The 25,254-nt window shown below is 46.2% G+C and overlaps 1 protein-coding gene across 3 annotated transcripts in view; it reads right to left on the bottom strand.

The window, feature by feature from the left end:
- Window positions 1-25,254, bottom strand: part of LOC119436868 (trithorax group protein osa-like) — an 87,241-nt gene that overhangs the window by 54,456 nt on the left and 7,531 nt on the right. Inside the window, exon 1 of one of the 3 annotated variants that reach the window (XM_037703889.2) lies at window positions 11,975-12,574. The exons of the other annotated variants lie outside the window; for them this stretch is intronic. Within the exon in view, the coding sequence (XP_037559817.1) occupies window positions 11,975-11,982 (8 nt within the window). The 5' untranslated portion in view covers window positions 11,983-12,574. Of the gene's footprint in view, window positions 1-11,974; window positions 12,575-25,254 lie in introns of those variants that run through there. 3 annotated transcript variants of the gene reach the window in all.

Below are 25,254 nucleotides of genomic sequence, written 5' to 3'. Positions count from 1 at the left end.
GTCTGAGAAGAAACGAATAGCCAGTTTTGCTCGACAGAGATAGTAAGATAACTTAGTAATAAAAAAATGAAAAACGTCGTTTTCTTGGTTACCTTATCCGTTAAGTAGCACTGGTAAAACTTAGAAACTAGAAAGAATTAAAGAAGTAAGAGAATATACGGATTTATGAAATGATGTCTATGAGTCAAACACCATACACTACATAAAGCTGCAACGCAGTTATTTCACACCTCTGGCCATTTGGAATTTTGCTTCTCTGGAAAGCTATATATGCATAATAGACGCACTTTTCTTCCACTGCTGCTGCCTGTTTCCATTCCAAAGCTATAAGAAAATCTCAAGGAGCCTTCGGCTCCCCGGGCCACAGTTTCTCAGGACCAAATAAAGTTCTTGTAACCATCACGTGGCTTTCTTTAACAGCATAAGTCAAACGAAATCAGAACGCCACGGCGTACAAGGAACCGCGGACAAGTGAAGATACCCCATGTTTAGTCCCGACTTGCCCGAAGTACCATGGTAAGGACGCACCTGCTTTCAAATAGCGCTGTTTGTGTGACGTCCCGGACTTCGACGACTCGCCTACGCTAAAGGTAAGCTTGCACAACTATGATAGCTGGTGAACTCTACGTCTAAAAGACCAATAGGATCTGAAACGGGCTTTTATTGCGCGGTAAATCGCTCTACTGCAACCTACGTGAGAGAGGGATACGAGCTTTTATGACATGCTGAAGATGAACCAAGGTCAGACTAAACATGGTTCTAACGGAAGAAAAGAGATGCGCTAACCAAGAGAAAACGACAGGACGCACATTTATACCTACCTTCTTCCGCTAGCGAAATATTCAACCTCGACCAGAATCAAGTACCCCGGTTTTTCCCTCTTACTGCAAAATAAAATGATCTCCGAATCACGGGTCGAGTTGCTCGCGAGCGAGTGAACCGCCGCTCCAGAATTATTGACTGTGCGTTTGAACCCATGCATAGTTGGGTGCGGCGAGTGACAGCCTACATGACAGCGCAAGCCAGGCGAAATCTACGGGTGCACTTTTACCGAAATGCGACTCATAAACACTGCATTCTCCTTTCTCACTTGTCGGGATAAAAGAAGCCGCTTCAATGTTGATTTAAAATGCCCTTATATTTATTATCAGCAGTCAGCAGAAGCGTTCGTTTCATCGATTAACCAAGGAATAAATAAAGTACAGCCACATATAGCTGAAACAGCACGTGCTTATATTAAGTCCAGCTGTTCGATTGGCGATCTTACGTTCACCCCAGCAGTCCTAGGTGACGTGCCCGTAATCAGGCATATAAGTGCTGTGAAATACAGGTATTAAGTAGTCTGGGTACCATGAGAAACAAGCATATTTGATAAAATTTGGTACGGCGACGAGCGCTGTCTTACCAAAAATAAAAAATAAAGCGCGCGGCTCACACACAAAAAGGAAGTTAAGCGTCCGAGTCTGTGTCTTCCAGCAGCAGAAACTTCGTCGTGCGTACTGCTCCACATAACAGGTTTGCACTGCGGTCGACGCCGCTTTACAGAAACACCTTATCCATCGATACTACCCTTAGATATGTGGCGATGCTCGCGTTGCTCTATAGAATGCCTTACCTAACGTGCTAGTTTTCTCCTGCTCTTATACATGTTTGAGTGCAGCTATTAGTCTATTTTAACACCACCTGCCACAGCGAACCATAACTATGAACAACCACAGTGGCAATCCGACTTACTCGCTTGAACGACCACCGCGTCAGCGCAACAAAAGAATTTTTGTCACGGTCGCACCATGTCTTAGACTGCGTGCGAGTAGTTGTGTGGATCATTGCTCTGTGTCGGCCTCGATTTCATTCTTTCAGCAGCTTCTTTCGTGGAATTGAGGAGTCTTTTTTTTTTTTGTTACGATGATTAAAATGTTCGTGGGATGTTTGACGTAGGCTTCAAAGCCGCGCGTGGTCTTTAGCATGAAGCGCAGCCGCAGTTGCGTCGTTGCTGAGTTTGCATCTACATAGTCAACAGTGAGGTTTATGGTCTGAGAAAGAGAGAGAGAAAGAAACATGGTGGGAAAGGCAGGGAGGTTAACCCGAAAAGATTCTGGTTTGCTACCCTGCACTGGGGGAAGGGGAAGGGGAAATGAAAGGCGGAAAGAATAGGGAAGAGAAAAAGCAGTCACGAAAAAAAATTCAAGGAATAAAAAAAGGAGGAGGTTGGAAACGTCTGTGAGAACTATAGTCTGTCAGATAGTCCACTCGATCGCAAAAAATTTAAGAGTGCCTTGACTGACTTGTGTGACGACTCTATAGGCCGGCGTTCCAGGACTGTCTGCTCCGAAAGCGGCCGGTCGTCAAGACGTGCCAGCGCGGTCGCGAGTGACTGCCTATGTGCGCTGTATTGGGGACAGTGACAAAGTACGTGTTCGATAGTTTCCTCGTCGCCGCAGTGGTCACACGCAGCACTATCCTCCCATCCGATGCGGAAAGCAAACGACTTTGTAAATGCGACACCAAGCCACAATCGGAAAAGTACCGTTGTTTCGGGTCGGGATAGTCCAGGTGGAGGTCGAAGTCGAAGACAGGGGTCCAGTCGATGCAGACGTGTGTGTTGCAAACTAGGTGTGTTCCACAACGATTGTGTGGCATCGTTTGCAAGCACTCGCAGTATCGCTGCTGCATCTGTTCTTGACAGCGGGATTGGTTCTTGTGTGCCGTCTCATGAGCAGATCGAGCAGCTTCATCGGCATAATTATTGCCCATTACGCCACAGTGCCTAGGGAGCCACTGAAAGGTGACGTCGTGTCCTTGCTCGACGAGGCGATGAAGGAGCTCTCGGATTTCGAGGACTAGTTGTTCGTAGGGTCCACGGCGTAAGGCGGAAAGCAAGCAATGTAGCGCTGCCTTGTAGTCACTGAAAACACTCCATTTGTTAGGTGGTTCCTCACGAATTATGAGAAGTGCGCTACGCAGAGCTGCAAGCTCCGCGGCTGTCGATGTCGTCTGGTGTGATGTCTTGAACTTCAAGGTGGAGACTTTCGCAGGAAAAAACACTGATCCTTCAGAACCGTCCACTGTGGTTGAACCATCAGTTTATAGATGGGTATGATTACTGTATTTTCCGTACGGCATGATCAGCGAAAGTTGCTTGAGAGCCGGTAATGCGAGTTCGGCTTTCGTTCGAATTCCAGGCACTGTCAGTCGAACTTGTGGCTGAGCCAAGCACCAAGGAGGAAACAAAACTCTCGTTGCAGCTGTGTAACCTGATGGAAGGTATATACGATAAGGCAGTATCGTCTGACAAAGAGAGGCACGTGGTCGGTCTTCTGGCAGTGAAGCTAGATAGTGCGAAGGGGCGCGAGCAAGGTGCCTGACGTGTGCTCTGAAAGCTTCCATAATAATGTGAATCTTGGCTGGGTAGTCATGTGCAATTGCAATGGTTTCTGATGTTGATGTACATCGTGGCAACCCTAGACAGACCCTAAGTGCCTGTGCCTGAGCACTTTCGATTGTACGGATGTTATTTCCACAGGTATTGGTCAGCGCTGCCAAGCTGTACCTCAGATACCCGAGAAACAGCGTCCGGTAATGTTGCATCATCGCGTGTACTGAAGTACCCCAGGATTTTCCTCCAAGAAACTTGAAGAGATGAGAGATGGCTGTCAGGCGCTTCTTTAGGTAGGTGACATGGGGACTCCAACAGAGATCACGATCGATGATTACCCCTAAGAACCTGTGCGTTCTGACGTAAGCGATATTTTGTCCATCGATGGATATGGTGTATGGTGTCATTCGTTTCCAACTAAATGCAACCAATGCGCATTTTTCTGGGGAAATCTTGAGGCCTTGTTCAATAAGGTATGTCGTTATCAACGCCGCAGATTTTTGGAGCCTTGCACGTACTTGAGGGCGCGTCACGCCAGATGCCCAGACGCATATGTCATCCGCATATATTGACAACTTCACCGTATTTGGTAGGCATTCTACGAGAGCAATGAGCACAAGGTTGAAGAGTGTTGGGCTCAACAGAGCACCCTGTGGTACTCCAGGGTGTGTATAGTGTTGAGAAGTTGGGCTGTCTTCAGTATTCACAAATAGAGACCGTGTCCAACGATAAAGCCGACCGTCGAGGCCAACCATTTCCAGAGCCTCTAATATGGCCTCATGAAGAACATTGTCATATGCTCCTTTGATGTCGAGGAACATGGCGACAGATAATCGCTTACACGTCTCTTGATGTTGAACGTAAGTAACCAAATCGATGACGTTGTCAATGGAACATCGGTGACGTCGAAAGCCAGCCATTGCGTCTGGATAAACTTCATAGCGTTCCAGATACCATTCAAGTCTGGCGAGGATCATTCGTTCCATCACCTTCCCAATGAAACTAGGCAGCGCGATTGGGCGGTAGGAAGTAATCTCGAGAGGAGAGTTGCCAGGTTTGAGGAGTGGTACCAGGCGGCTGGTCTTCCATTCTTGAGGAACGTTTCCATTCTCCTAGGACTCCTTGAAGATATTCAGCAGGGCACTTCGTGCTAGTTCACCGAGGTGGCACAAGGTAGGGTAAGAAATACCATCTGGTCCAGGTGACGACGACCGATTACATAAGGCAAGTGCCGCGTCGAGCTCTTGAGTGGTGAACGGCAGATTCATGCGTGAGTCCCGTGTGTCCGGAACGTATTCAAAGGTAAGGGAACTTGATCCCGCTGACTGGCCTGTAATCATGGCACAGAAATCTTCCGCTACGTCGAGGTCTTGTCGGCGTTGTAAAAGTGCTAGTGTCTTGAATGGAAAGCGTTGTTCCGGAACAGAACGTAGGCCTCTCGCAGTTCTCCATATTTGAGACAGTGGCTTGCGGGGGTCAAGAGACTCAGAATACTTCGTCCATCGCTCCGATTCCAGTTTATCTATGCGGCGTTGTATCTTCTTTTGAGTGCGCCGGGCTGTCCTTAGATCGTGAATGAACTTCGTGCGTCGGTACCTTCGTTCGGCGCGACGACGAATAGCACGACGTCGCTCCAACTCCAGGTCGAATTGCGAGTACTTCGATGAGCACATGAGCGTGCACATAGCGGTCTGCGCCGCTTCTTTAATAGCTAGCTGCAGTCCAGATAAGAGACCTTTCTGACAAGCATCCTCCAGGTGGTTTTTAAACACAGTCCAATCAATTCTTCGTAGTGTGTTTGGCGGTTGAGTGTTAGACATGCCGTCGATCTTGAGGTAAGTGGGGATGTGATCGCTGCCATGTGTCTCAATGTCCAATGTCAATGTCTATGGTCTGGTCTGATCCAATGATATAGGGCTGCCGAGCTAGATACCTGAAAGCATGTGCGCGTCCCTAAACTTCACGCACTTTACCAGTTGTGATAATTTTGAGCTGAGCGGTTTCGGAGGAGCAGTCTACAATTCATTAAAAGTTTGATTAGATTCTAACAAAAATCAGTCGGAATTTCAAATATAGTCATTCGATATCAAACTAGTCACTCGGGATCCAACAGAACATCCATACTTCGAACGACACAATAAATGAAAAAAGCAATTGCAGCAGCCAAAACGGATCATTGATCCAGATGCGCCAAACATAATGCTTTCCACCGGACTGGAAACCCACTTTGGCAAGAGGCTTATATGTGACACCCTTTTAGTGTCAGGCGTGTATATTAGTTAAATTATTTTCCAGAAAATTTTGAACTTGAAGTTCGACAGCGCACTTAGGGCGCTTGTCATTGTCCTCTTTATTGTGACTGTCACTAGTTTTCTTAGTGGATGATGTTCCTGGTACATATAATTTATTCACTGTAATAAATATAACCAATGACTATAACATATCGGTGCAGTTTCAGTGCTGAAAGTTTGTGCGATGTGTGAAACATGTGTAGTGGAGTTTAACTCGGTGTTCAGAATCCAGTGGTGGTCGTGGTGGTGGCGGTGGTGCTTATATTTCGAGGGCAACGGTAAATACAAAGCATACGCAGGCATGGCTACTCCACACTACATGTACCTGTTAAATGGGACTGGTTGGTAACCTATTTCCAACCTCGTGACGAAAAGGACAAACTGGTGAGCCCATTTAGAAATGGGAAAGACGAAATGTGATAATGGTTTTAACATCACAGTAGAGGCTACTTGCTGGTTACAGCGTAACAAGCGTATGGAGTCCACCGAAGCAAAAGCGAGACGACGAAAAACGTGATCGGCTGCGGGACGTCGATAATAAATGTTCTGCTCATGCCTAATCATGTACGCTGCATTGCTACAGTTCTCCCGTCAACGTACGTATTGCAGATATCATTTGTCTATGAGGACCACGCAAATGGAGTCGCAGAAAAAGGTATGCAATGGTGGCTTTAGCTGCAGCAAAATAATATTTCCGATACGCCACCGCACAAAGCATCTTGCCGAGAGATAGTGCGAACATGCACCTTGAAAGATTCCCGCTTTGCAAACCGAGTCGCCGTACAAAGACAAAATCTGCAACACTCTCGTAACTACGGATGCACCGATGTAAGTATATCCTTAAGACATCAAAACCTGAGCGCAGTAGAAAGCTCGCGATGGCCTGACCCGCAGCTAATAACCGGAGTCGCGGCCAGCACTTCCGCGTTAAATCAGTTAAGACAATAATAAAAATAGAACGGGGGCTGTCATTTGCGACGAGTCGGTCGTGTATATGCACACGCGAAGGGAAGCCGCACCTCCGCGTGGCGGCACTTCTTCGACGGCTGTCATTTTGAGTCATTGGCGACGAGTTACCCGGCGACCCAGCCCGACGCCACAACCAATAAATCGGCTTCCTCGGATAGTGTCGCGAACTTCGAGAGCTTGCTGCGCCCGCATATTTGGGCCGATGCCAATCCAAGTAAGCGTCGCCGTTGGAAGGAGCGCGCGCGGACTGCGTCTTCTCGTGGCGCGTAGTTACGCCAAGGGGCGCAACACCCGCGACAGGAGCGTGGGGATCTTCCGGTTGCATCCAGATGCCAGTTTGCCTCTGCCTCTTCACTGAGGCGAAGAACTTTAAGGGACGCGGAAGAACAGGGGCAAAATTCACAAAGCTTTTCGTTCGTAACTGTTCTTTGCTATTGGCTCGCCGCCTTCGCTAATTATGCACTGAGCATCAGGATTGGCAGGAATTCGAACTTACGAAGAATTCTACCTCAAGAGCATTTTGTGAATACGGGCCTTGTTTTGCAGTGCACCAAAGCGCGTTTTTACAGGCACTCGGGGCTCCTAATGTCCGTGCGCTGGGTATGATAAATATTCTCATACAGTTTCTTTGTTTGTTTCTTTTCAATACACGAATTGCATTGACAACTCACAAGCCCAGAAAACGTTTCAATTCTCCGCATAGAGTTGAACCCCGATCTTGCGAAACCAAGGCCCGTGTTCACAAAAAGCTTTCGCGCTAGAATAGTCCGTAAGAGCACATTTCAGTCAATCCTGATGCTGGACATACTATTTCGTTTTACAGAGAAGCTGTTTACCTCTAGCCCCGGTATGCATCCGCCGCATGCGTTCCAACGGGGATACCGTGGGCGGCTTGCGTCCGTATCGGTGACAGGAATGGAGGCTATACGATTGGACAGGATTTTGCACGTGGCCTGCCCTTCTGTGGTTATAACGTCAGGCGCGTCGGAGGTGCCGGCGCGGCTGCAGCAGCGGTTGCGGCAGATGCATGGGAGGTGTGGTGACCGCGGCGGCGCTTGTGTCGGCGTATATAGTGTGGTGCCGTATGAAAAACAAACGTATGCTTTCATAATGCATGCAGCCCATGTATGCAGCCTAAACAGCTTCGCTGGTAATCCATAACCATAAAATGTTGTGGCCCCAATAATTTTTTCTATTGCGTTATCATTTATACGGACTCTCCGGGACTTCCAGACGAATTTGCACCGCCGCTGTCACCGTGATGTTCCGTATAAAGTCCAAGTGCGATAAGCTCCTATGCCGTATGCTATAGGTGCGAGGGAAAGAGTGAGAGGGTCAGCCGAGAAGCATGGTGGCTTGATGCACGCTGTCTTGCCTCTCGCCCGGTGTTGTGCAGGAAAAGCGGTAGGAGGAGGAGCGTCCGCTAGGGAGGGGAGGGGGCAGGTGAGCGCGCATCTCCAATTCTAGCCCGGCCGTTGCTGGCGCACGCCTTAACTTGGAGGTAGTCAGCGGCGGGTAGCAAAGCATACACGAGCCGAGATGACTTGTAGCTTTGTGTGCGCTCTGTTCTCGCGCGCCTAGTATTCTAGGTCACGTAATTTCAAGTTTCGGATACGCGTTCAAGCTAGAGGAAGCACGAAGCGTTCGCTCGCCACTGCTGCCTTTCTTTATCACGCCAGCGTTCTGACCGCAAGCATCCGCAGTCATGGAGTGAGATATATTCATGTTTTCCTTGCACGTGTGACACCATACTTGTTAATTTAGTTAGTAAGCGAATGGTTACTGCAATTTATACGGCCGACAAAAATACAAGCCTTACTTCGTATAGCTGTCTAATAATTTGCTATCGCAAGCAATGCTTCGCCTTTCGGCCGAAACTGCGACTGTTTCTTTTTGTGTTTTGGCATGAAACTCTTGGGGATTTCAGTGGCGGAAAAAATAAAATGTTCTCCTTCTTTAAGGAAAAACGCTTCCTTCCCCGCAACCTTTACCGGATGAAAGAAGCTTGTCTTCGCAGACTTCTGGCTGGGTTGGCCTTGACACCTGCTGTCACCTGCGCCCGGATATCTGCAAGTGGCAAACCTACAACGTGCCCTAAGTGCCCGGCACCTTTGTCTACGGCGGACAGTCGTCATCTCTTGCGGCTGTGTCCTGGTACTAAGGGCATTAGGGACAAGATGCTCAGGGATGCGAAACTAAAGCCGAAAATCCCGGAGGATTTTCCCCGTCAGATAATTAACTAGTGCGCGAATTCATTGCTGCACTACCTGCATCAAACTGGGCTGCATGCATTTATTTGAGGCCTCTTGCTATTTCTTTTTTGTACAAATGCCGTGCGGCATGTTCACTGAATAAGAATTTAACAATAAGTGTGGCGATTTTCGAGGGAGTGTGCGCGTGTGCGTGTGCGTGGTGTGTGTGTGTGTGTGTGTGTGTGTGCGTGTGTGTGGTGTGTGGTGTGTGGTGTGTGTAGGGTGTGTGTGCGTGCGTGCGTGTGTGTGGTGTGTGCGTGCGTGCGTGGTGTGTGTGCTTTCGTGCGTGCGTGCGTGCGTGCGTGCGTGCGTGCGTGTGTGTGTGTGTTGTGTGGTGTGTGGTGTGTGTGGTGTGTGTGTGTGTTGTGTGGTGTGGGTGTGTGTGTGTGTGTGTGTGTGTGTGTGTGTGTGGTGTGTGTGTGTGTGTGTGTGTGTGTGTGTGTGTGTGTGTGTGTGTGTGTGTGTGTGTGTGTGTGTGTGTGTGTGTGTGTGTGTGTGTGTGTGTGTGTGTGTGTAGATGCTTTGGTGCGTGCGCTGGGTGGATGGGTGTTTTTCTATGCAATCTCTGTGGTTCGGAGGCCGCCTTTAGTAAAGCTCTCTTTGTGGCGTCCGAAGTTGTAGACGCTATGGCCTGTGGTGGCGCTGTGGCACATGGATGTATTAATGTGATTACTATTCTCAGCCTACACATCCCACTGCAGAGTGTTAATAAAGATGTCTTCGGCAGTACGGTGTGTCGCTACATTGACAGAATGCTAAACGCAATAACGCAACGAAATATTTGCGAATACGTTTGGAACCTTCAAATTTAAGTTTCGGAGAAGGGTGCACTTCTGCTTTAAGCCTCTTTTAAAACCAACTAGTTCTTTATACTTTCCAGCCTACATTTCAAATGTTCGTTAGACGACCAGAATGCTGTTTGGGTGCCCGACGGTAAACATGGTGTCATTCACACGGACGTTGGCCCCAAGGCAGTGAAGTTGCACATAGCACATAGAAGCAGGTTCTGTTCTCAAACCTGCAATTAAGCAAGAAATACCATGAGGGATAACATTCGTGCTAGGTGACCCGCATCTGTCACTCACACCAGTGATGTGACAGCTCTTGTCTCAGAGAGAGAGAGAAATTTATTTACAGAAAGGCAGAGAGGTCGGCCTATGTCTCAAGCATAGACGTGATTGTATGCGTTAGCGTAGGTGCCTTCTGACAATGCGCCCTGATTCCTGCGACAACGCGCTTTGAGAAGGTATAGAGAACGTATATATAACTGAGTTTCTCAATTCATAGAGCCTTGAACCACCGGAAAAACTTTTGAGTGTTCGGCATGTCACACCACGGGGCGGCAGTTCCACTCATGCACGCGCTGACGTGCATGCGTAAATGGCGAGATTCTCCCGAGATGCTTCTTGTCTGTGTTCGAAAATATTCGAAAATTTTCCATGCCGCGAAAACGAAGTGGACTGCATCTGGGCTGCATGCTAGACTGTGTGGTAAGCAGTTCAACATAAAGATTCCGAACGTGTTGGACTTTCGTACACTATTACAAAAAAAGCACAACAATATTTAATACTTCAAAATCTTTCACATTATTTAGTCCCTTTCAATCTATACTTGCTTCGTGTATATGTCCTTCTCTCTGTGTGCTGCATTCTTCTGTTCTTTATGTTGACTATCATATCTGACTAGATATGATAGCACTTTGACTAGCACCTTGTCGAATAATGTCGCCATGCGACATGTCCACACCAGGTATGCATCTTGAACAAAGCGGAAAAAGACAACTCTAGAACAACTTGCAAGAACTCACGGTTCTTTAAGTTGAGCGTTGCATAGGCTAGTATTAACTGTGGTCCTGATGAGAGGTTGGATGAGAGGCAGCATGACCTAAAGTGGGGTGTTATCGAAGTTTAACTGTATGAGAGACAAAAGTAGCCGAAAATAAGTGGTAGCGATGACCGCTTTTCTTTCTCCCCCCTCCCCCCCCCCCCCCGGGTGCTCAATACACTGCTGATCTTTCAGCATTCGCCACTACTCTTGCCTATACTTGTGACACCGACACAGATAGACACTTTTTTGCCCCTGATTTCTTCTGGCGTTTTGCCATACGGCGCAACCGGTCCTACCTTCCAAGATGGCCCCTTCGCTGTCACGCAAAGATGGCCGTGTTCGCCTTCCGGTTTCGTGCTTTAGAGAAAAGGGGGAGGAGTGCTAATTTTATTTTTAGAAAGAGTTAGTAACAGAAAAGGAGACCCGCAGATGGTCACGCTCTTTCGTTCTTTCTTTTGACGCTATCGCAGTGAGTATAGGTGGCATTAATTAGGCGAGAACAACAAAACGCCAAGAAAGAGGATAAAGTTGGTATTACTGAAACACGCCGACCGATTCATGGCCAATCAGTGGGTTGTGCTATATCTATAGGCACCAAACCAAACCAAAGGTCCCGTTCAGAACAGGCACAGTACCGGCTGTAAATAACGGTATGGATAATAGAAACAAAAACTAGCTTCTTTGAATATGAGAGCATGTATCGTTTCTAACGTATACTGTGTCTTCATCTGTACCGCTCGTATGCTCCATTATAGTGAGTGTATTAGATTAAACAGAATCTGCACACGCTTGCGTTTCTGTAAAACCATGTGTCCAAAGGGCAATACAAAAAAACTGTGCAGTACAGACAACAAATAAAGCAGAAATGACATGCATCAATACCGCATACAATAAATAAGACGTCATGAAAGCGCATACATTGTGATTGGAACGGTCTTAATTTTAAGCTGCTTTCTGAATGAAAGCAACCCATCTCAGGTAGCGAATCCTTTTGTTCGGTGACAACAAGGTACGTTCGGGCCCTATAGGTTCAGTTGAGCCACGCGTAATGCACGATACATATTTTTTTCTAAAATTCATAGCAGAGTAACTGAAGGCGCATTTTGATACGCACTAGTTTATGGAAAAGCTAATACGTATCAAAACATCCGCCATGCCTGTACAGCCAAGAATCACATGAGCCGCCGACACTCAGAGCATCCCAGGGAGGAACAGTTATTGCGCGGTTGTTGTACGTTTGCCAGATGCGAAGCGCTTACCACGACATCTTTGCTTTCGAAGATCTCCGGACAGTGACGTCCCGAAAGAGTCCCGCTACACTTGTTTCGACTCAGAGAAGACTCGGTAGGCAACCTGTGGACGTGCACATCTGTAGAGGCACGTTCTTCAATACGCGCTGTAACGACGATGATTCACGGGACTCGCGTAGGACGGCAAACAGACCCGGGGTATGAGGGAAGAAGCTGTTCCGATCCTTGTGGCTGCCAGCGGCTGGTTGGAGTCGAGCCTCTCTCGAAGAGAAGCCGCCGCGGCGTTTCTTGCTGAGGCGTAGCAGCGGGTATCGCGGTCCTAGCACCCCCGGTTCGCAACCTTCTTCTCGAATTCACCCGAGACCCTGACCGAACTGCGAAAAAGATGGCGTGGGTGCGAGGGCGGGCTGCGGGAGAGAGGGAGGATATGATCAAGGTAGCACAGAGGATGGGTGGGAGACGGAGCGTGGCGAGGAGGTGGGCTCCTTCGGGCGTCTCCCCGGCCGCTGCAGCCACGAGTGGCGGGCGCACAAAGAAGACGTTCGCAGCAGAGGGCTCGAGTGCTGCTTCTTTCTGTCTTGCCGCCCGAGAGACGAGGTTCGCGCGGGTCCAGGAGAAATGGTCGGCTCGGGTGCCGGTTGCGGCTTGCCCCGGCCAGAAGCACCGTAACGCGGGCCCTATTTTTAGACGCGCCGCCGGAGCTCTCTCTCTCCATCGCCGCTGGCGGGCCACGGGTTTTCCCCTCCTCGAGACTCGGGCTGCCCGAAATTCTCTACGCAGAGGCTGTAGCTAGAATGGCGGCCACGCTTTCTCCCGGTGACGGCTCCGTGACCCGACGCGAGTCTCTCTCGAGATACGGCCGCGCGGGACATGCGCGCTCGGACTTGAAGCCACGTGCGTCTAGACAGGCCACGGCTATCAGATGGGAAGCAGTGGTAATGAACACACGCGGTGCACTTCTCGCACGCGACTGTCATGTACCAATGTACGTTCCATGCGCTAAAGGTGATACTTTCCAGCGAACAAGGCCTACGGTTAATGTGACGACCTGACTCCAATTGCATACCAAGTAAATAGGACATTTTTATCGCGACAGCGTAAAGGGCCCCGTGTCGCAGAAAATCCGGCGTCGGCGTGGGCGTGGGCCCGGGCGCGGGCGTGCCGGCGTCGTTGGCGGAAATAATCATCCCGAACCACCCCGACCGCGCAGGACCTCCGCGTGGCGCAAGGCATTAGTGAACGTAATTTAATTTCTCAAAGTAAAATCTGACAGAAAAATCGTAAAGTACAACTTAAGCGCAACCTACAGACATGATAGCGTCGGATTGTAATTTGAATATACGAGAAAACATAATTCAGTTGCCAGGAAGCCTGATAAGCAGCCAGGGATCTCTGAATGCTATCGCCGTTCCACTCCTCGAAGCTTAAGCGTCTTCCAAAAAGTTTTTGGCAGACTTAGACATTTAATTAAGTGCAGTCGTATAAGACAGCAGTCACACCATTGAAAAACACAGTCATTAAGCGGACAAAAGTATTTGAGAGAGCTAATCATCTGCGAACAGTTCTGTAGACACACCAAGCGATCATCGTGGCAATTAAAAGTTAAAAGCATGTTTGCATCGTCACTTACAAAACAGGTGTTTGTGTTCGACACTAGAAAAGTCGATATTTACGTCCCTTCCGTGGCCCAAAGACTTCCTGCAGCGGCAGACTCACGATATCGAAACCATTCAGGCAGATCGTAGAAGATATTAGCGATAAACCTTTACCCGCCGCGGCAGTCGTGTCATTTATAACTATCGAAAATCATTATGCAGCGTAGAAAATTAGGGATATAACCAAGGTTAAAATAATGTGTCCACAGAATATAACTCACTCAACATTTTTTTATTATTATTATTATTAGTGATGCATGGTTTCACTTGCTTCAAAAAGAAATAAGAGACAATATTTAGTCTCTTTGATCTAACAGTGTACAGTCGGTGAGTACTGTATAGGAAGACATGAGGTCGACCTTTAGAGAGCCTTAGCCTTGCTTGGGCAAATGTCGTACGCACTTACAAACATCGCACACTGCGAAAAATCGCCGTTCAGAAAAAGATAATGAATGAATTGAACCTTGTTATGTTTTTTTTTCCTCATCTGGCCGATGTTCTTGAAAAGAAAGCTATAAATATACCTATGCATTTGTCAGTAATAACCTATGGAATCAAAACTGGAAGACGACAAAGCAACCATAGATGACCCTAAGGAGTGCACAGCGAATGCTGGAACGAAAAATGATGGGCATGACGTCAAGTGACAGAAAAGTGACCATTTGTATTGGACAACAATCACGGGTAACAGGTGTTTTAGTTGAGATCAATAGGGAAGACCTGGAGTTTGGCAGGTCCCGTGATGCGTAGAGCAGATAGGTGGTCTGCTAGAGTTACATAATGGGTGCCAAGAGAAGGGAAGAGCGTTCGAGGGAGCGTGAGATGAGATGACGTAACTTGGGAAATTTTATGCCAATAGGATGGAGCCACCTGAGGCAAGACAGGGATAATTGCAAATGATTTAGTACAAATATTATGCGGGATGTTTACGTGAAATCGGCAAAAGCGCGCCGAGTTGACTTGTCTTGCTGGTGTTCACCCGCCGCGCTGGTGTAAACGCTAGCTATATAGCCGGACCGAGCAAGTATCTTTTCGGCAGTGTGCAGCCATCAACGAAGAGCTGCACGCCATGCTCGTGCGCTCTGTTATCAGGCCCCAACGCAGGCCACCGATACAATCTCGGCCCGACGGGAATAAGCTCGTGTGAATTCTGTCTAGTCGGGCTGACAGAATCGAGTCAGGTCGAGTGAGGTGTAGGCTTCTTTCAGCCTGAGTCCTGACTCTTCGGGGTCCCACGTCCGCGCGTCCGGTTCACGCAAAAGAAATCAGAAACGCTAAGGTAGCAGGGCAGTAAGGACAAAAGGACACAAGAACATAAATCTGAGGCCATCAGCATTCTTGGCGTAAGCTTTACGTCCTTGTGTCCTTCGCCCGTGCTGCCCTGTGGCCTCATTATGTCGAAACTGTGCTGGGATTGCTCTTTCATATCTCACGCGCCACGCCACGTGACAGACACGGCGAGTGGCGCCAGCTACGTCTGTCATTGGTCATGCTGTGTTGTGCTTGGATGTGCGTACAAGGCGAGTCGCGAGATGATCAGGTGATGTGGTGCTTGGAAGTGTACTCGACGCAAGAATAAAACGGGGGTCATCTTCTGTCACCCGAGTTCACGACGGCTACACTTCATCCTAGGATCACGCCTGGCGTGTGCTACACGGCGGCGCATCACGACACAACCGACTAACGCGTCAGCTGATGCTGCGGTGGTCATTGTGTCGATTGCGATGCATACTTGCGAGACAATGAAGACATTATTAGTTACTTTTTTATTACTTTACACCTGAAACTGAGTGATTGTAGAATCAAAGCTTTCACCTGAGGGTAACATTCTAAATTTGCGGTAGTTGCAGGGTGCTAAAAATGAGGAAATCGCTTGCATCGCGGAGGAGTTAGCGTGTCACAACGTGATCGTCATGCGTAAGAGGATCTGTATCGCTAAGCTGGTGGCAGTAAAACAGGGCGAACAATTTGGGGATACGATGGACTGGCGAACTCAGCCGTCAAAAAGGTTGTTCAGTTTTCGCGGTGGCGTGTTTATTTCAATGCTGCAGAAACATCTGCCAGCCCCACTTTTGGGAGAACTGCGCAGTTCATCGAACGTCAGAGCGCACGAGACGCAGAAGCGGGACAGTTCATGAATTAGCAGGTAAATTAATTGCCTTTTGTCTACCATCCTCCACAGTGTTTTCATCCTCCTCCCCCCTCCCCCTGGGTGGATGGCTGGCAGGCGCTCCGCGTACGGGTTTGTACCTACTGCCACGCCTAGCACGCCACCCAGGGCGATCCCCCTCTTTCTCTTTACTCCTCTACCCCCTCTCTCTTTTTTTTCAAGTGCAAATAAAGATTATTATTATTATTATTATTATATTATTATTATTATTATTATTATTATTATTATTATTATTATTATTATTATTATTATTATTATTATTATTATGAAGCTCTTAAGCGCCTTAACGACCCGTCTATGTGACCAATGGGGTGCCTGTTCAAGCCGTTCCGTGGGGTGCTACACGACGGTATGCTTCATGCTTCAGAGAAGACCCCAAACGATCAAAGTGGTGTGTAATCTGGACATTTTCTACCAAAACGTTCGTGGACTTCGCACCAAGGCACGTGAATTTTTCGCCAATGTCATTTCGTCTTCCTTTCCTATTTTTGTTATTTCCGAAACTTGGCTCTGCAGTGAAATTTCCTCCTCAGAGTTTTTTCCGCCACATTATAACGTCTTTCGCAGTGACCGGGACTTCAGTGGAGTTAAGCAAAAAGGTGGTGACGTACTTATTGCCGTTGACAGCTCACTGACATGTGTAAGGCGCAGCGACATAGAAAGTGTACAGGAATCGATTTGGCTTGAAGTCAGCCTAGCGCGCTGTGAAAAATTGTTAGTCGGAACCTTCTACGTTCCACCGAATATTTCTCCTGCTTTGTTTGATCAGGTCATATCTTCTATTGAAAATGTCTTATCCTCCCATCGCAAACACAGAGTAATCCTTCTTGGTGATTTTAACACACCAGGAATTGATTGGAACACACTTACATATTCTCATTATAATCATTACATAGAGAATAAATACAGCCTGTTGTTAGACTTTATGTCCTTCTGTTCTCTTCAGCAGCACAATTTGATCGCCAATTCCTGTGGCAACGTTTTAGACCTTTGCCTCTCTAATGCTCAAGCTATAGATGTTTCCTGTTCTGACATTTCCCTTGTCCGTCCCGATAAGTTCCACCCCTCACTTAAGATAACTGCCTCTGTGTCAGCCTTGAAGCAGAGCTTCTCTACTGGCATTAATGAATCTTCTCGATTTGCTTTCAAGCGGGGTGATTATGTTGGCTTGTATGACTTCTTGTCCACCAGAGATTGGTCCCTGGTCACAGATAAAACTAATGTTGATGACCAAATAGATCAGTTGGCAGAGCTTGTTTTGAGCGGTATGCGCCAATACATTCCTCAGTACAGTCCTAGGCACTCTAAATATCCCAATTGGTTCTCATCTGAGCTTATAACTGCCCTAAAACGTAAAGATCGCGCGCACCGTAAATCCAGAATTCCTGTGCCTAATGAGTGGAGAGAAGAATTCCGCTTTTTTCGAACTCTCTGCAAACGCCTCTATAAGCGGGATCATGACGCATATATTGCATTCTTGGAAAAGAGCGCCTCCGACCGGCCGGCGGAATTTTGGAAGTATATCCGCAAGCGTACCAGTAATCGCGGAGAGTGTTTTCGCCTGCTCGACTCTAGTGGAGTAGAAGTCCAAGCAGTCGCGGATTGTTTTGCTGCCCATATCTCTTCCTTATATAAGCCTTCAGGTTTCAACGCTGGTGTCAGTCAGCAGCACACAACGGCTCCTACATCTAGTCCTGTGTTGTTTGATGCAAAGCTGATCATCGAATGCCTTAAGCGCTTGAAGCCTTCCCTATCTTGCGGTCCTGATGGCATCCCTTCCGCAATCTTAAAAGCGTACGGCGGTATATTTGCCCCAGTATTGACATCAATATTTAATAGCTCTCTGAATACTTCCACCTTCCCTCACATGTGGAAAACTGCTCGTGTTTTTCCTGTTTTTAAGTCTGGCTGTAAAACCTATGTCTCAAATTATCGCCCGATTTCTCTTCTCTGTGCCACGTCTAAGGTTTTTGAGCTTGCTCTTCACAGCGTATTGTCTTGTACTGTGAAGAACACGTTGATTCCGAATCAGCATGGATTCCTCACCGGCCGCTCTACTATCAGAAATCTCGCAAGCTTCATGACACATATCTCCGCGCCGGTACTTCAAAGGGGGCAAGTGGACATCATATATTGCGACCTCAGTAAAGCTTTTGATGTGGTAAGCCACTCACTGCTTCTCATCAAGCTTACGCACTTTGGTGTTGACTCGTCAATTGTAAATCTATTGCGGAGTTATCTTATTGGTAGATCATGTTTTGTTAACGTCAACGGCCAAACGTCTTCATCGTACATGGTAACCAGCGGCGTTCCTCAAGGATCAGTGTTAGGACCACTCCTTTTTTTAATTTTTATTAATGACGTTGTTTCCGCCATTCGGCATTCTTCATTCCTCCTATATGCCGATGACATCAATACCAGGAATCTGGGACATCGCCGAACAGCGCCTCTAGCGGCCGCCTCTGAAAACATGCGCATTTTCTATGGGAGAGCGTCGTTTTTCCCAAATAACTAATCATAGAAGCCATCTTTCAAAATATTACCGTGGAAATAGGCTCTAGGAGCTTAGCCCGACATCTCATGCAAGCGGTACCATTACTTACGACAGAAAACCCGTTCCAAATTGCGGGCGAAGTTCGAAGTATGGGAGTCTATGGAAAAGGCCAAATTTTGGAGGCTTTTTTGGCCAGTAAAAAGCAATTTGCGATGAGCATATTGCATCGATCGACGTATTATTGGGGATTTATCAACTTCAATGACTCGGCTTTCAGCTAGTTGCAGCAGCAACTCTTGAAATGGCAAAAAAGTCGTTCCAAAATCGCAGTTTTCATAACAAGGTCGCAGAATTTATTGTGGTACGTATATAAACCTTGTTTTTGCCTCCGGCAACACTCAAACCGATAGCCGAGCGTTCTGCGCGACCACCGATTAGGATCGCTGATACCACGATTGGCAGTTCGCAGGTTCGAAGCCAGCGGCGCCGCTATATTTTTTTATCACTTTGTCGCTGCTTAGTTTGGCGGTTTCCCGCCAGATGGCGTATTCCGAAACGCAGGTCATTTAGTTGCGGTTCTTGTTTCGTTTCTTTCTACTGTACAAACGTCTTCCTAAAAAAAAAGATAGCTGGCTGGTTTCGTGAACATGCGAACGTGCTTCCAAACTTCTTTTGCACTTTAGGTGTAATGTATTTTAGACAATAAACCCAACTCTGTGTTTTCAAAGTTGATTTCTTTCTTAAGGCAAACATTTATGAAGACATTACTAAGAAATATTTTTGCCTATTCAGCTATGTCATGGAAAGGCGTGTTTGTGCGACTTTTGTTCAGCCTTAAACGTACCACAAAAATAAATAGCTTCCCGTGTGTGCAATTAAAAGACGCAGAAGTAGAAAACTTGGCTGCAGCCCCAGACGTAGTATTCTTACAAAGGAATACAGAAGCTATTTGACTGAGTATATTTGCATTATATCAAAGCAGAATTTTTGCGTACCGGATCTTCGGTGCAAATGAAGGCTGTCCGAATTATTTCACAAGCTTTTTTGCTTGGTACAAACCAATACCTCGAAACATACACATTCTATCCTCAATATGCAGCGCACGTGTCTTATCATTTGAACCATGCCCATATACCTTCACGAAATTCCCGAAATACTAAAGGTCTTCATATCCTTTTACCACGACGTACGCAGAGGAGTATTGGAAATAATGCGAAAAGACACCGGGGCGTGTTAATGTAGTTTGTCGTGTAAAAATAGAGAACTATTCCAATCACAGACCACACCCTTTTTGAGTTATGCCCACAAAGCGTTGCAAGAAGACATTTTTTCTGCTTGAATCACCAAAGTTACTATGTCATTCTGCTGTTCTGTTCTTAACTAACTCTATTGCTGAATCAGATCGCCGCACCATGATATAATTACTGCTACAATTCTTCAGTAATTCTGTAAGAATTTTCTCCTACGCTAAATTTAACGTGTTTGGACAATTGAAGAAACATAAGAAAGGACCGTGAGGTTTGCAGAAATGTTCCCTTATTAGAATCGTTTATCACCCATATCGGTACGGTGGTATTGTCATGATCACTCCAGCGTCCACGGACACCATTTATCACTTTACCGCCTGTAACAAAAAATAGAAAGGTGTCGTCCCTTGTGCGTGAGTAGCACAGTCGCAGCTGATCCTTTCATATGGGCCCACTAAGCTACACCTTCCCTTTTCTGCCATGGTGCCACAAGAGATGTCAATTTCACCCTTGAATTTCTCCCTTTCAGTTTGCTAGAAAGTATAGGGACGTACACAAGAAGAACAGGCGAAGTTTTGAAGTAGTCCTGAGATTTTAGTGAAATTTCATAGGCAATGTTATTATCCTTTATTTGTTTACATATTTATTACACCTGATTGGTGATAATAATGACGTGCTACATAATAGTTCAGTTCTTCTACTTAATAAGTCATGTCTGAGTCTGCTGTCCTGAAAATTAACCAGGTGTAAGCACTGCATGACGTTGGCTGAAAGGCCATTCATTAAAAAAATTGTGTGCAGAATAAAGAAAATGCAGGTGTTCAATCGCACAGTCGCCGCCAAAAGTTTACGCGGCCGAGGTTCTGCGAATAAGTTCATTTTCAACGCAGCTACCCCGCAGCCAGTAAAACTATGCAAAACTTTTGTTTTGTATACTCTAGACCAGTATACGGTGTAAATCCGAATACTGCGATGCGTGACTAAGGCGTAGAAATATAAATATTTTTTCACCTTCCGGGGTACGAAAGCTTGTGACGCTGACTACACGTTCTCAAGGCGAGGTTGCTTTTTAGCTTATTCGTGATGACAAGCGCCGAGCTCTTGGTGATGGGATATTGCAGCGTAGAATTGTAGAACTTGTGCAAGCTCAGGCGACTTCACGACGCAAACCTAGTGATAGAAGCTCAGAAGGAGGAATAAACATTTATTGTAGAGCCAGCACTTTATGATGGCTGGGCCTAAGCCTCCCATGAGGGGACGTCGAGGGGTTGCCTCGCCGCCGCCTCACGGGCGTGCTGGGTCGCCCAGGTTTGGTCGTCGAGGGCGGAGCTCCGCAGAGCCTCAGGCAACCTCGACGAGGGGGTCGTGGTGTTAATGTGTGTGTACAGTGCTGGGCACTCCCACAGCACATGCGGAAGCATAGCCGGGTGAGTGCCACAGCACCGGCAGTTGGGTGTACTGTAGACTTCAGGGAATATAAGGTGGAGGCGGGCGAGTGAAGGGTACGTATTTGTTTGTAGCAGACGCAGGGTGGTAGCCTGCGCCCAGCTGAATTTGGGGTGAGGTGGGGGGAAAGATCGGCACAGCATGCGCTTAGTTTATTAACACTGATGATAGATGAATAGTCAGAATAAATGAATGTTACTGTCTAATTCTGGACAGAGTCGAGTGTAATGCATACGTTCTAGATCACTGTAGGTTCCATACTAATTCCATACTACGCATTCCTAATTTTGGCCTGTCTTAAGCCTACCGAGTCTTAAGTAATCAAAATAGGTAGGAAATTGCTTCTTGGGATGTAGCCGAGGCCATGGTAGATGTGATTAGTAATGCGCTATATGTAAGTAGGCTGACTGGGATTATTACATGAAGTGCGCCAACGTACCTACGTAAAGCCATGGTGGAAATTACGGAGCCCTTTATTGTAAATATATTGAAGTCATCTGAGAGTGTCTCTGGTAAAAAGTTATAAGTTTATTAATATGAAGACTGATTAGCCTTCTGTTAAGCTGTTAGGAAAAATACCATGTACGAAGTGCTATTGTGGTTAAAATTACAACGTTATCAGCGCTTCCAAAAGAAAGTGACTGTACAAGTCCATTTTTCTCGGGAGTTCATGTCACCTAGGTACCACCGCCTGACCCAACACCTTTATGTTTTAAAATCTGCCCCGATGACGTAAGTTACGTTGCGGAAAAAAACAAATACCCTTTCTAAAGAATGAACCATAACAGCTTCCCGACAAAGCGCAGTACGTTGCCGCAAGTCGTCATTTGTGATAACGATAAGAGCGACAGCCCGTCGTTAAAAATGACTTGTCACTCCCCGGTTTTTCTTTTTTTCTCAAGGATGCAACTAACCCGTACAAGGGTAATCCCTCCCTTCGCATGATGCTTGCGACCTTTCTGGTTCTGGACAAGCGCGTTCTTTGTGTATATTTCAGGCGCTTGGCATCGAAAGGCTTAAACCTTTCAACAGCGAAAGGCTGTCACAGTCGCTTCGGTAGCTGCACGGAAAGCGCGGACAATCAGTCCACTTTCAGCACATCCGCTCTCAACCAAGACATATTTGCGAAAAGGGGCTCCTATATTACGCATAGCGAGAAATGTATCCACAAATTACACCTCATTATCCCGATGTGTTTATGAGCCGCACTCTGGGCCTGTATTCCGTGCTATGACAAAAAATATAGTTTGTGCAGTGTCAGTAGCCTAAACATAAAACAGGAAATTGAAGTCATCACATCAACTATCATATATCATAAATTGAAAGAAATAAAACTGAAACTGTACTTCATAATACTCGCACTGCAAACTTTTATGCATGTGATTCATTTCAATTTCCTATCTGTTCCAGGGTAGAAATATGCTGTTCAGTTGGTAAACACAGATTATTTTGCAAAATTTGCTAAGAATTTTTGCCTCCAACATAAGTTCCTATTGGTCATGCACATTTCTATCTATCAAATATATGGTCGAAACATCACAAAGTCGAATTGTGAATCATTGAAAAGTTAAACTGGCTTCTCCACATAGGGGAAATGCCGTAGGAATTTGAGAATGTAATAATACACAATCATTTGGTTGCATAAACTTCCTGGCTATAGGCATGTAATGAAAAGCCTAAATGTATTACACGGCTTTGTCTTTTCGCAGCAATTTCATTCACTGCATTTATAAAGCAATGTACGTTTTTTTTTCTTTTTTTTTAGCGCGTGAGTCCAAATACACATAGCAACTTATTTACCAAAGCAATACAAGTTTCAAGAGCTCGTTAATTAGGTTGTCATTTGAGCAAATAAAACGAGAGACTTACATGTACAGACAAAATAAGCGGCTAAGAGGAACAACTGACTAGTTATTTCAGAAGAATAACTGAGTTTAGCTACGTAGTGTTAAACTATGTAGCTTTAAATAATACACACATTTTATACATCGCAGGATAGGGGTCATTGGACATCGCTGGGCGAGGCCTTCGTCCTGCCATGGACATAAATATAGTCTGATGATGATGATGAAACATTGCCGGAGGTGACCACCTCTCATCCAAGAAATATTTTTTACAGTTTAATAATTTATTTATTTGCGCCGTCAGCACTAGAAGGCATTACGGAAGGAAGTGGGTTGAGCAGGCTAAACAAATAATGCAATGATTAAAAAGTAAGTTTCTAATCATATAATTTTAGCTGGTCGTACGTGGAAAAAAGTTCAGTGCGCACGACGAAGGCAGCTTTACAATTATACCATATTACCTGACCTTACAAAGAATTTAAAAGGAACATAGTAAGTAATTAACAAATTCAGATTACACAACGTACAGTAGTTGATGCTGCATGAAACTTGCGTTTATTTGTACTCTTTATGATTTCTTTGGGGAGGCGATGCCATTCAAGGGCTGTGTGAGGCCAGAAAGAGCTGAAGGAAGTTAATGTGACTAAATCTGATACGTATTTTGTACAGCTGATCAATACGATGCCATATATATGGTGACGGAGATAGAGTCGTACGCGGATATATCAAGCCAACTTATAACGAATTATTGTGTATATCGAACAGCTGTAAAATCCCCTTGAAAATTCCATGCAAATGTATCGGGCTGGTGCACGCGTATAAAAAACGCTCGTTGACCAGATATTCGATATATCGAACGCGGTGCCACGCAGAAGACCTCATAGTGCACTCCTTTGTACACTTTGAGGTATTCTGGCACCTGGAGGTGGAGAAGAGATAGTGCAGTCAGTTGAGCCCCGTCAGGCTGTTCAGCTAGCCCTCATGCTACCTCGGACATCAACATTCCTTCTATCCGATTTTGGAGGCGTCGTAGTGTGGGTTGAGTGCCTATTCACGAGTTTATTTTCCGCAAGCGATGGCGGCTGCAAGTATAAAGAAAGAATCAGCTTGGACTTTTCAATGAAGTTGAAAGTGAACCAGCATTTTTTTTTTTTGCGGGTAAATAAAGTGTGCTTGCTTTTTCCTCCCATGTTGCGTGCAGTAAGTTAGCGGCTCTCAGATGCACTAACCGGTAAGCCACCGCTTACCTGAGGGCCTATTATTTTATATACCGAATTACCTATATAACGAACGTCTTGTGATCCCCTACAGATTCGATATATCCGGGTTCGACTGTATCAGTTTACGGGTTACAAATTCAACTTTAGCTTTATTTGGGGTTAGAGTAGCTATTCGATCATAAGCTGAACATATAGAACGAGTGGAGTAAATTTGAGTTCTAATGAGGTAATAAATGCAATGGAATTTCACACATTGGATGTATACTCAAATTTTGTTCCTATTAGTGTTTTCTATAGTAACATGAGAGAGGATGGTGGCATTATAAGTATACAGGAGCCAATAACCCAACGTTCGATCCGCAGTGTTACTAATGTCGATATGCCAGGTAAGATTAGCGGTAATAGGTTGACCAGGTAAGATTAGCGGTAATATGAACACGTGAATACTTTTATGAATATACAGGATGTAACTCCGTGTTGTTAAGTAAGTAATACCCCTGTCACACGGGCGTTTGGAAGGCTTTCCAACCGATAGTCAGTTGACTCAAAGGTCAAGTTCGAGCTGCTACACGTGCGGTTTCGAAGGCCGCCGAGTCAATAGTCTATCGAGTCAACGGAGCACCCTACAACTCTATTGAAATCTGAATGGCCTTTGAGCAACGGAAGCGGAAACAGCGCGAACATGCCGTCTCGTTCTCAGTGTGCTCGTACTCACGGTTAGAAAGACCAAATCCAACCAAAATGCTCTAAAATACTGTACATGAGTGTTATTAATTATTCAATAAACTATTTTCGCCACTTCATATGTGCGAACTGCACATACTCTCGACAACAGCGACGTGCTTGTGTTCATTCCTTCCTCCATGTTGTCTAGTACACTCTCCCTCTACTTCATGTGTTGTCGGATTCCGTCATATCGCCGCCATTGCGCAACATAAAATAAATTATAGCGTTTTAAGTGGTTTAATGTTCTTTAACTTTTGGTTACATGAAAACGAAAATAAAGATACGCAGTGCCACACAATTTTGCGAGACACGCCTGAACCACTCAACGGCCTTTCAAAAGTGCCGTGTAGCAGCATGACAACTCCTTCGAGTCGACAGAGTTGTGGCGTTTCGAAGGCCTTCGACTGGAAGGCCTTCCGAATGTACCCGTGTGACACAGGTATAAGTCGAAGAGCTGTTTTGAATGGAGTTGCTCAGATGATGTTGC

The sequence above is a fragment of the Dermacentor silvarum genome, chromosome 1 (assembly GCF_013339745.2).
Source record: "Dermacentor silvarum isolate Dsil-2018 chromosome 1, BIME_Dsil_1.4, whole genome shotgun sequence".
In the NCBI taxonomy this organism is placed as follows: domain Eukaryota; kingdom Metazoa; phylum Arthropoda; class Arachnida; order Ixodida; family Ixodidae; genus Dermacentor; species Dermacentor silvarum.
Note: the sequence above shows the minus strand (reverse complement) of the source record. Positions and strands in the feature narration are given on the sequence as shown.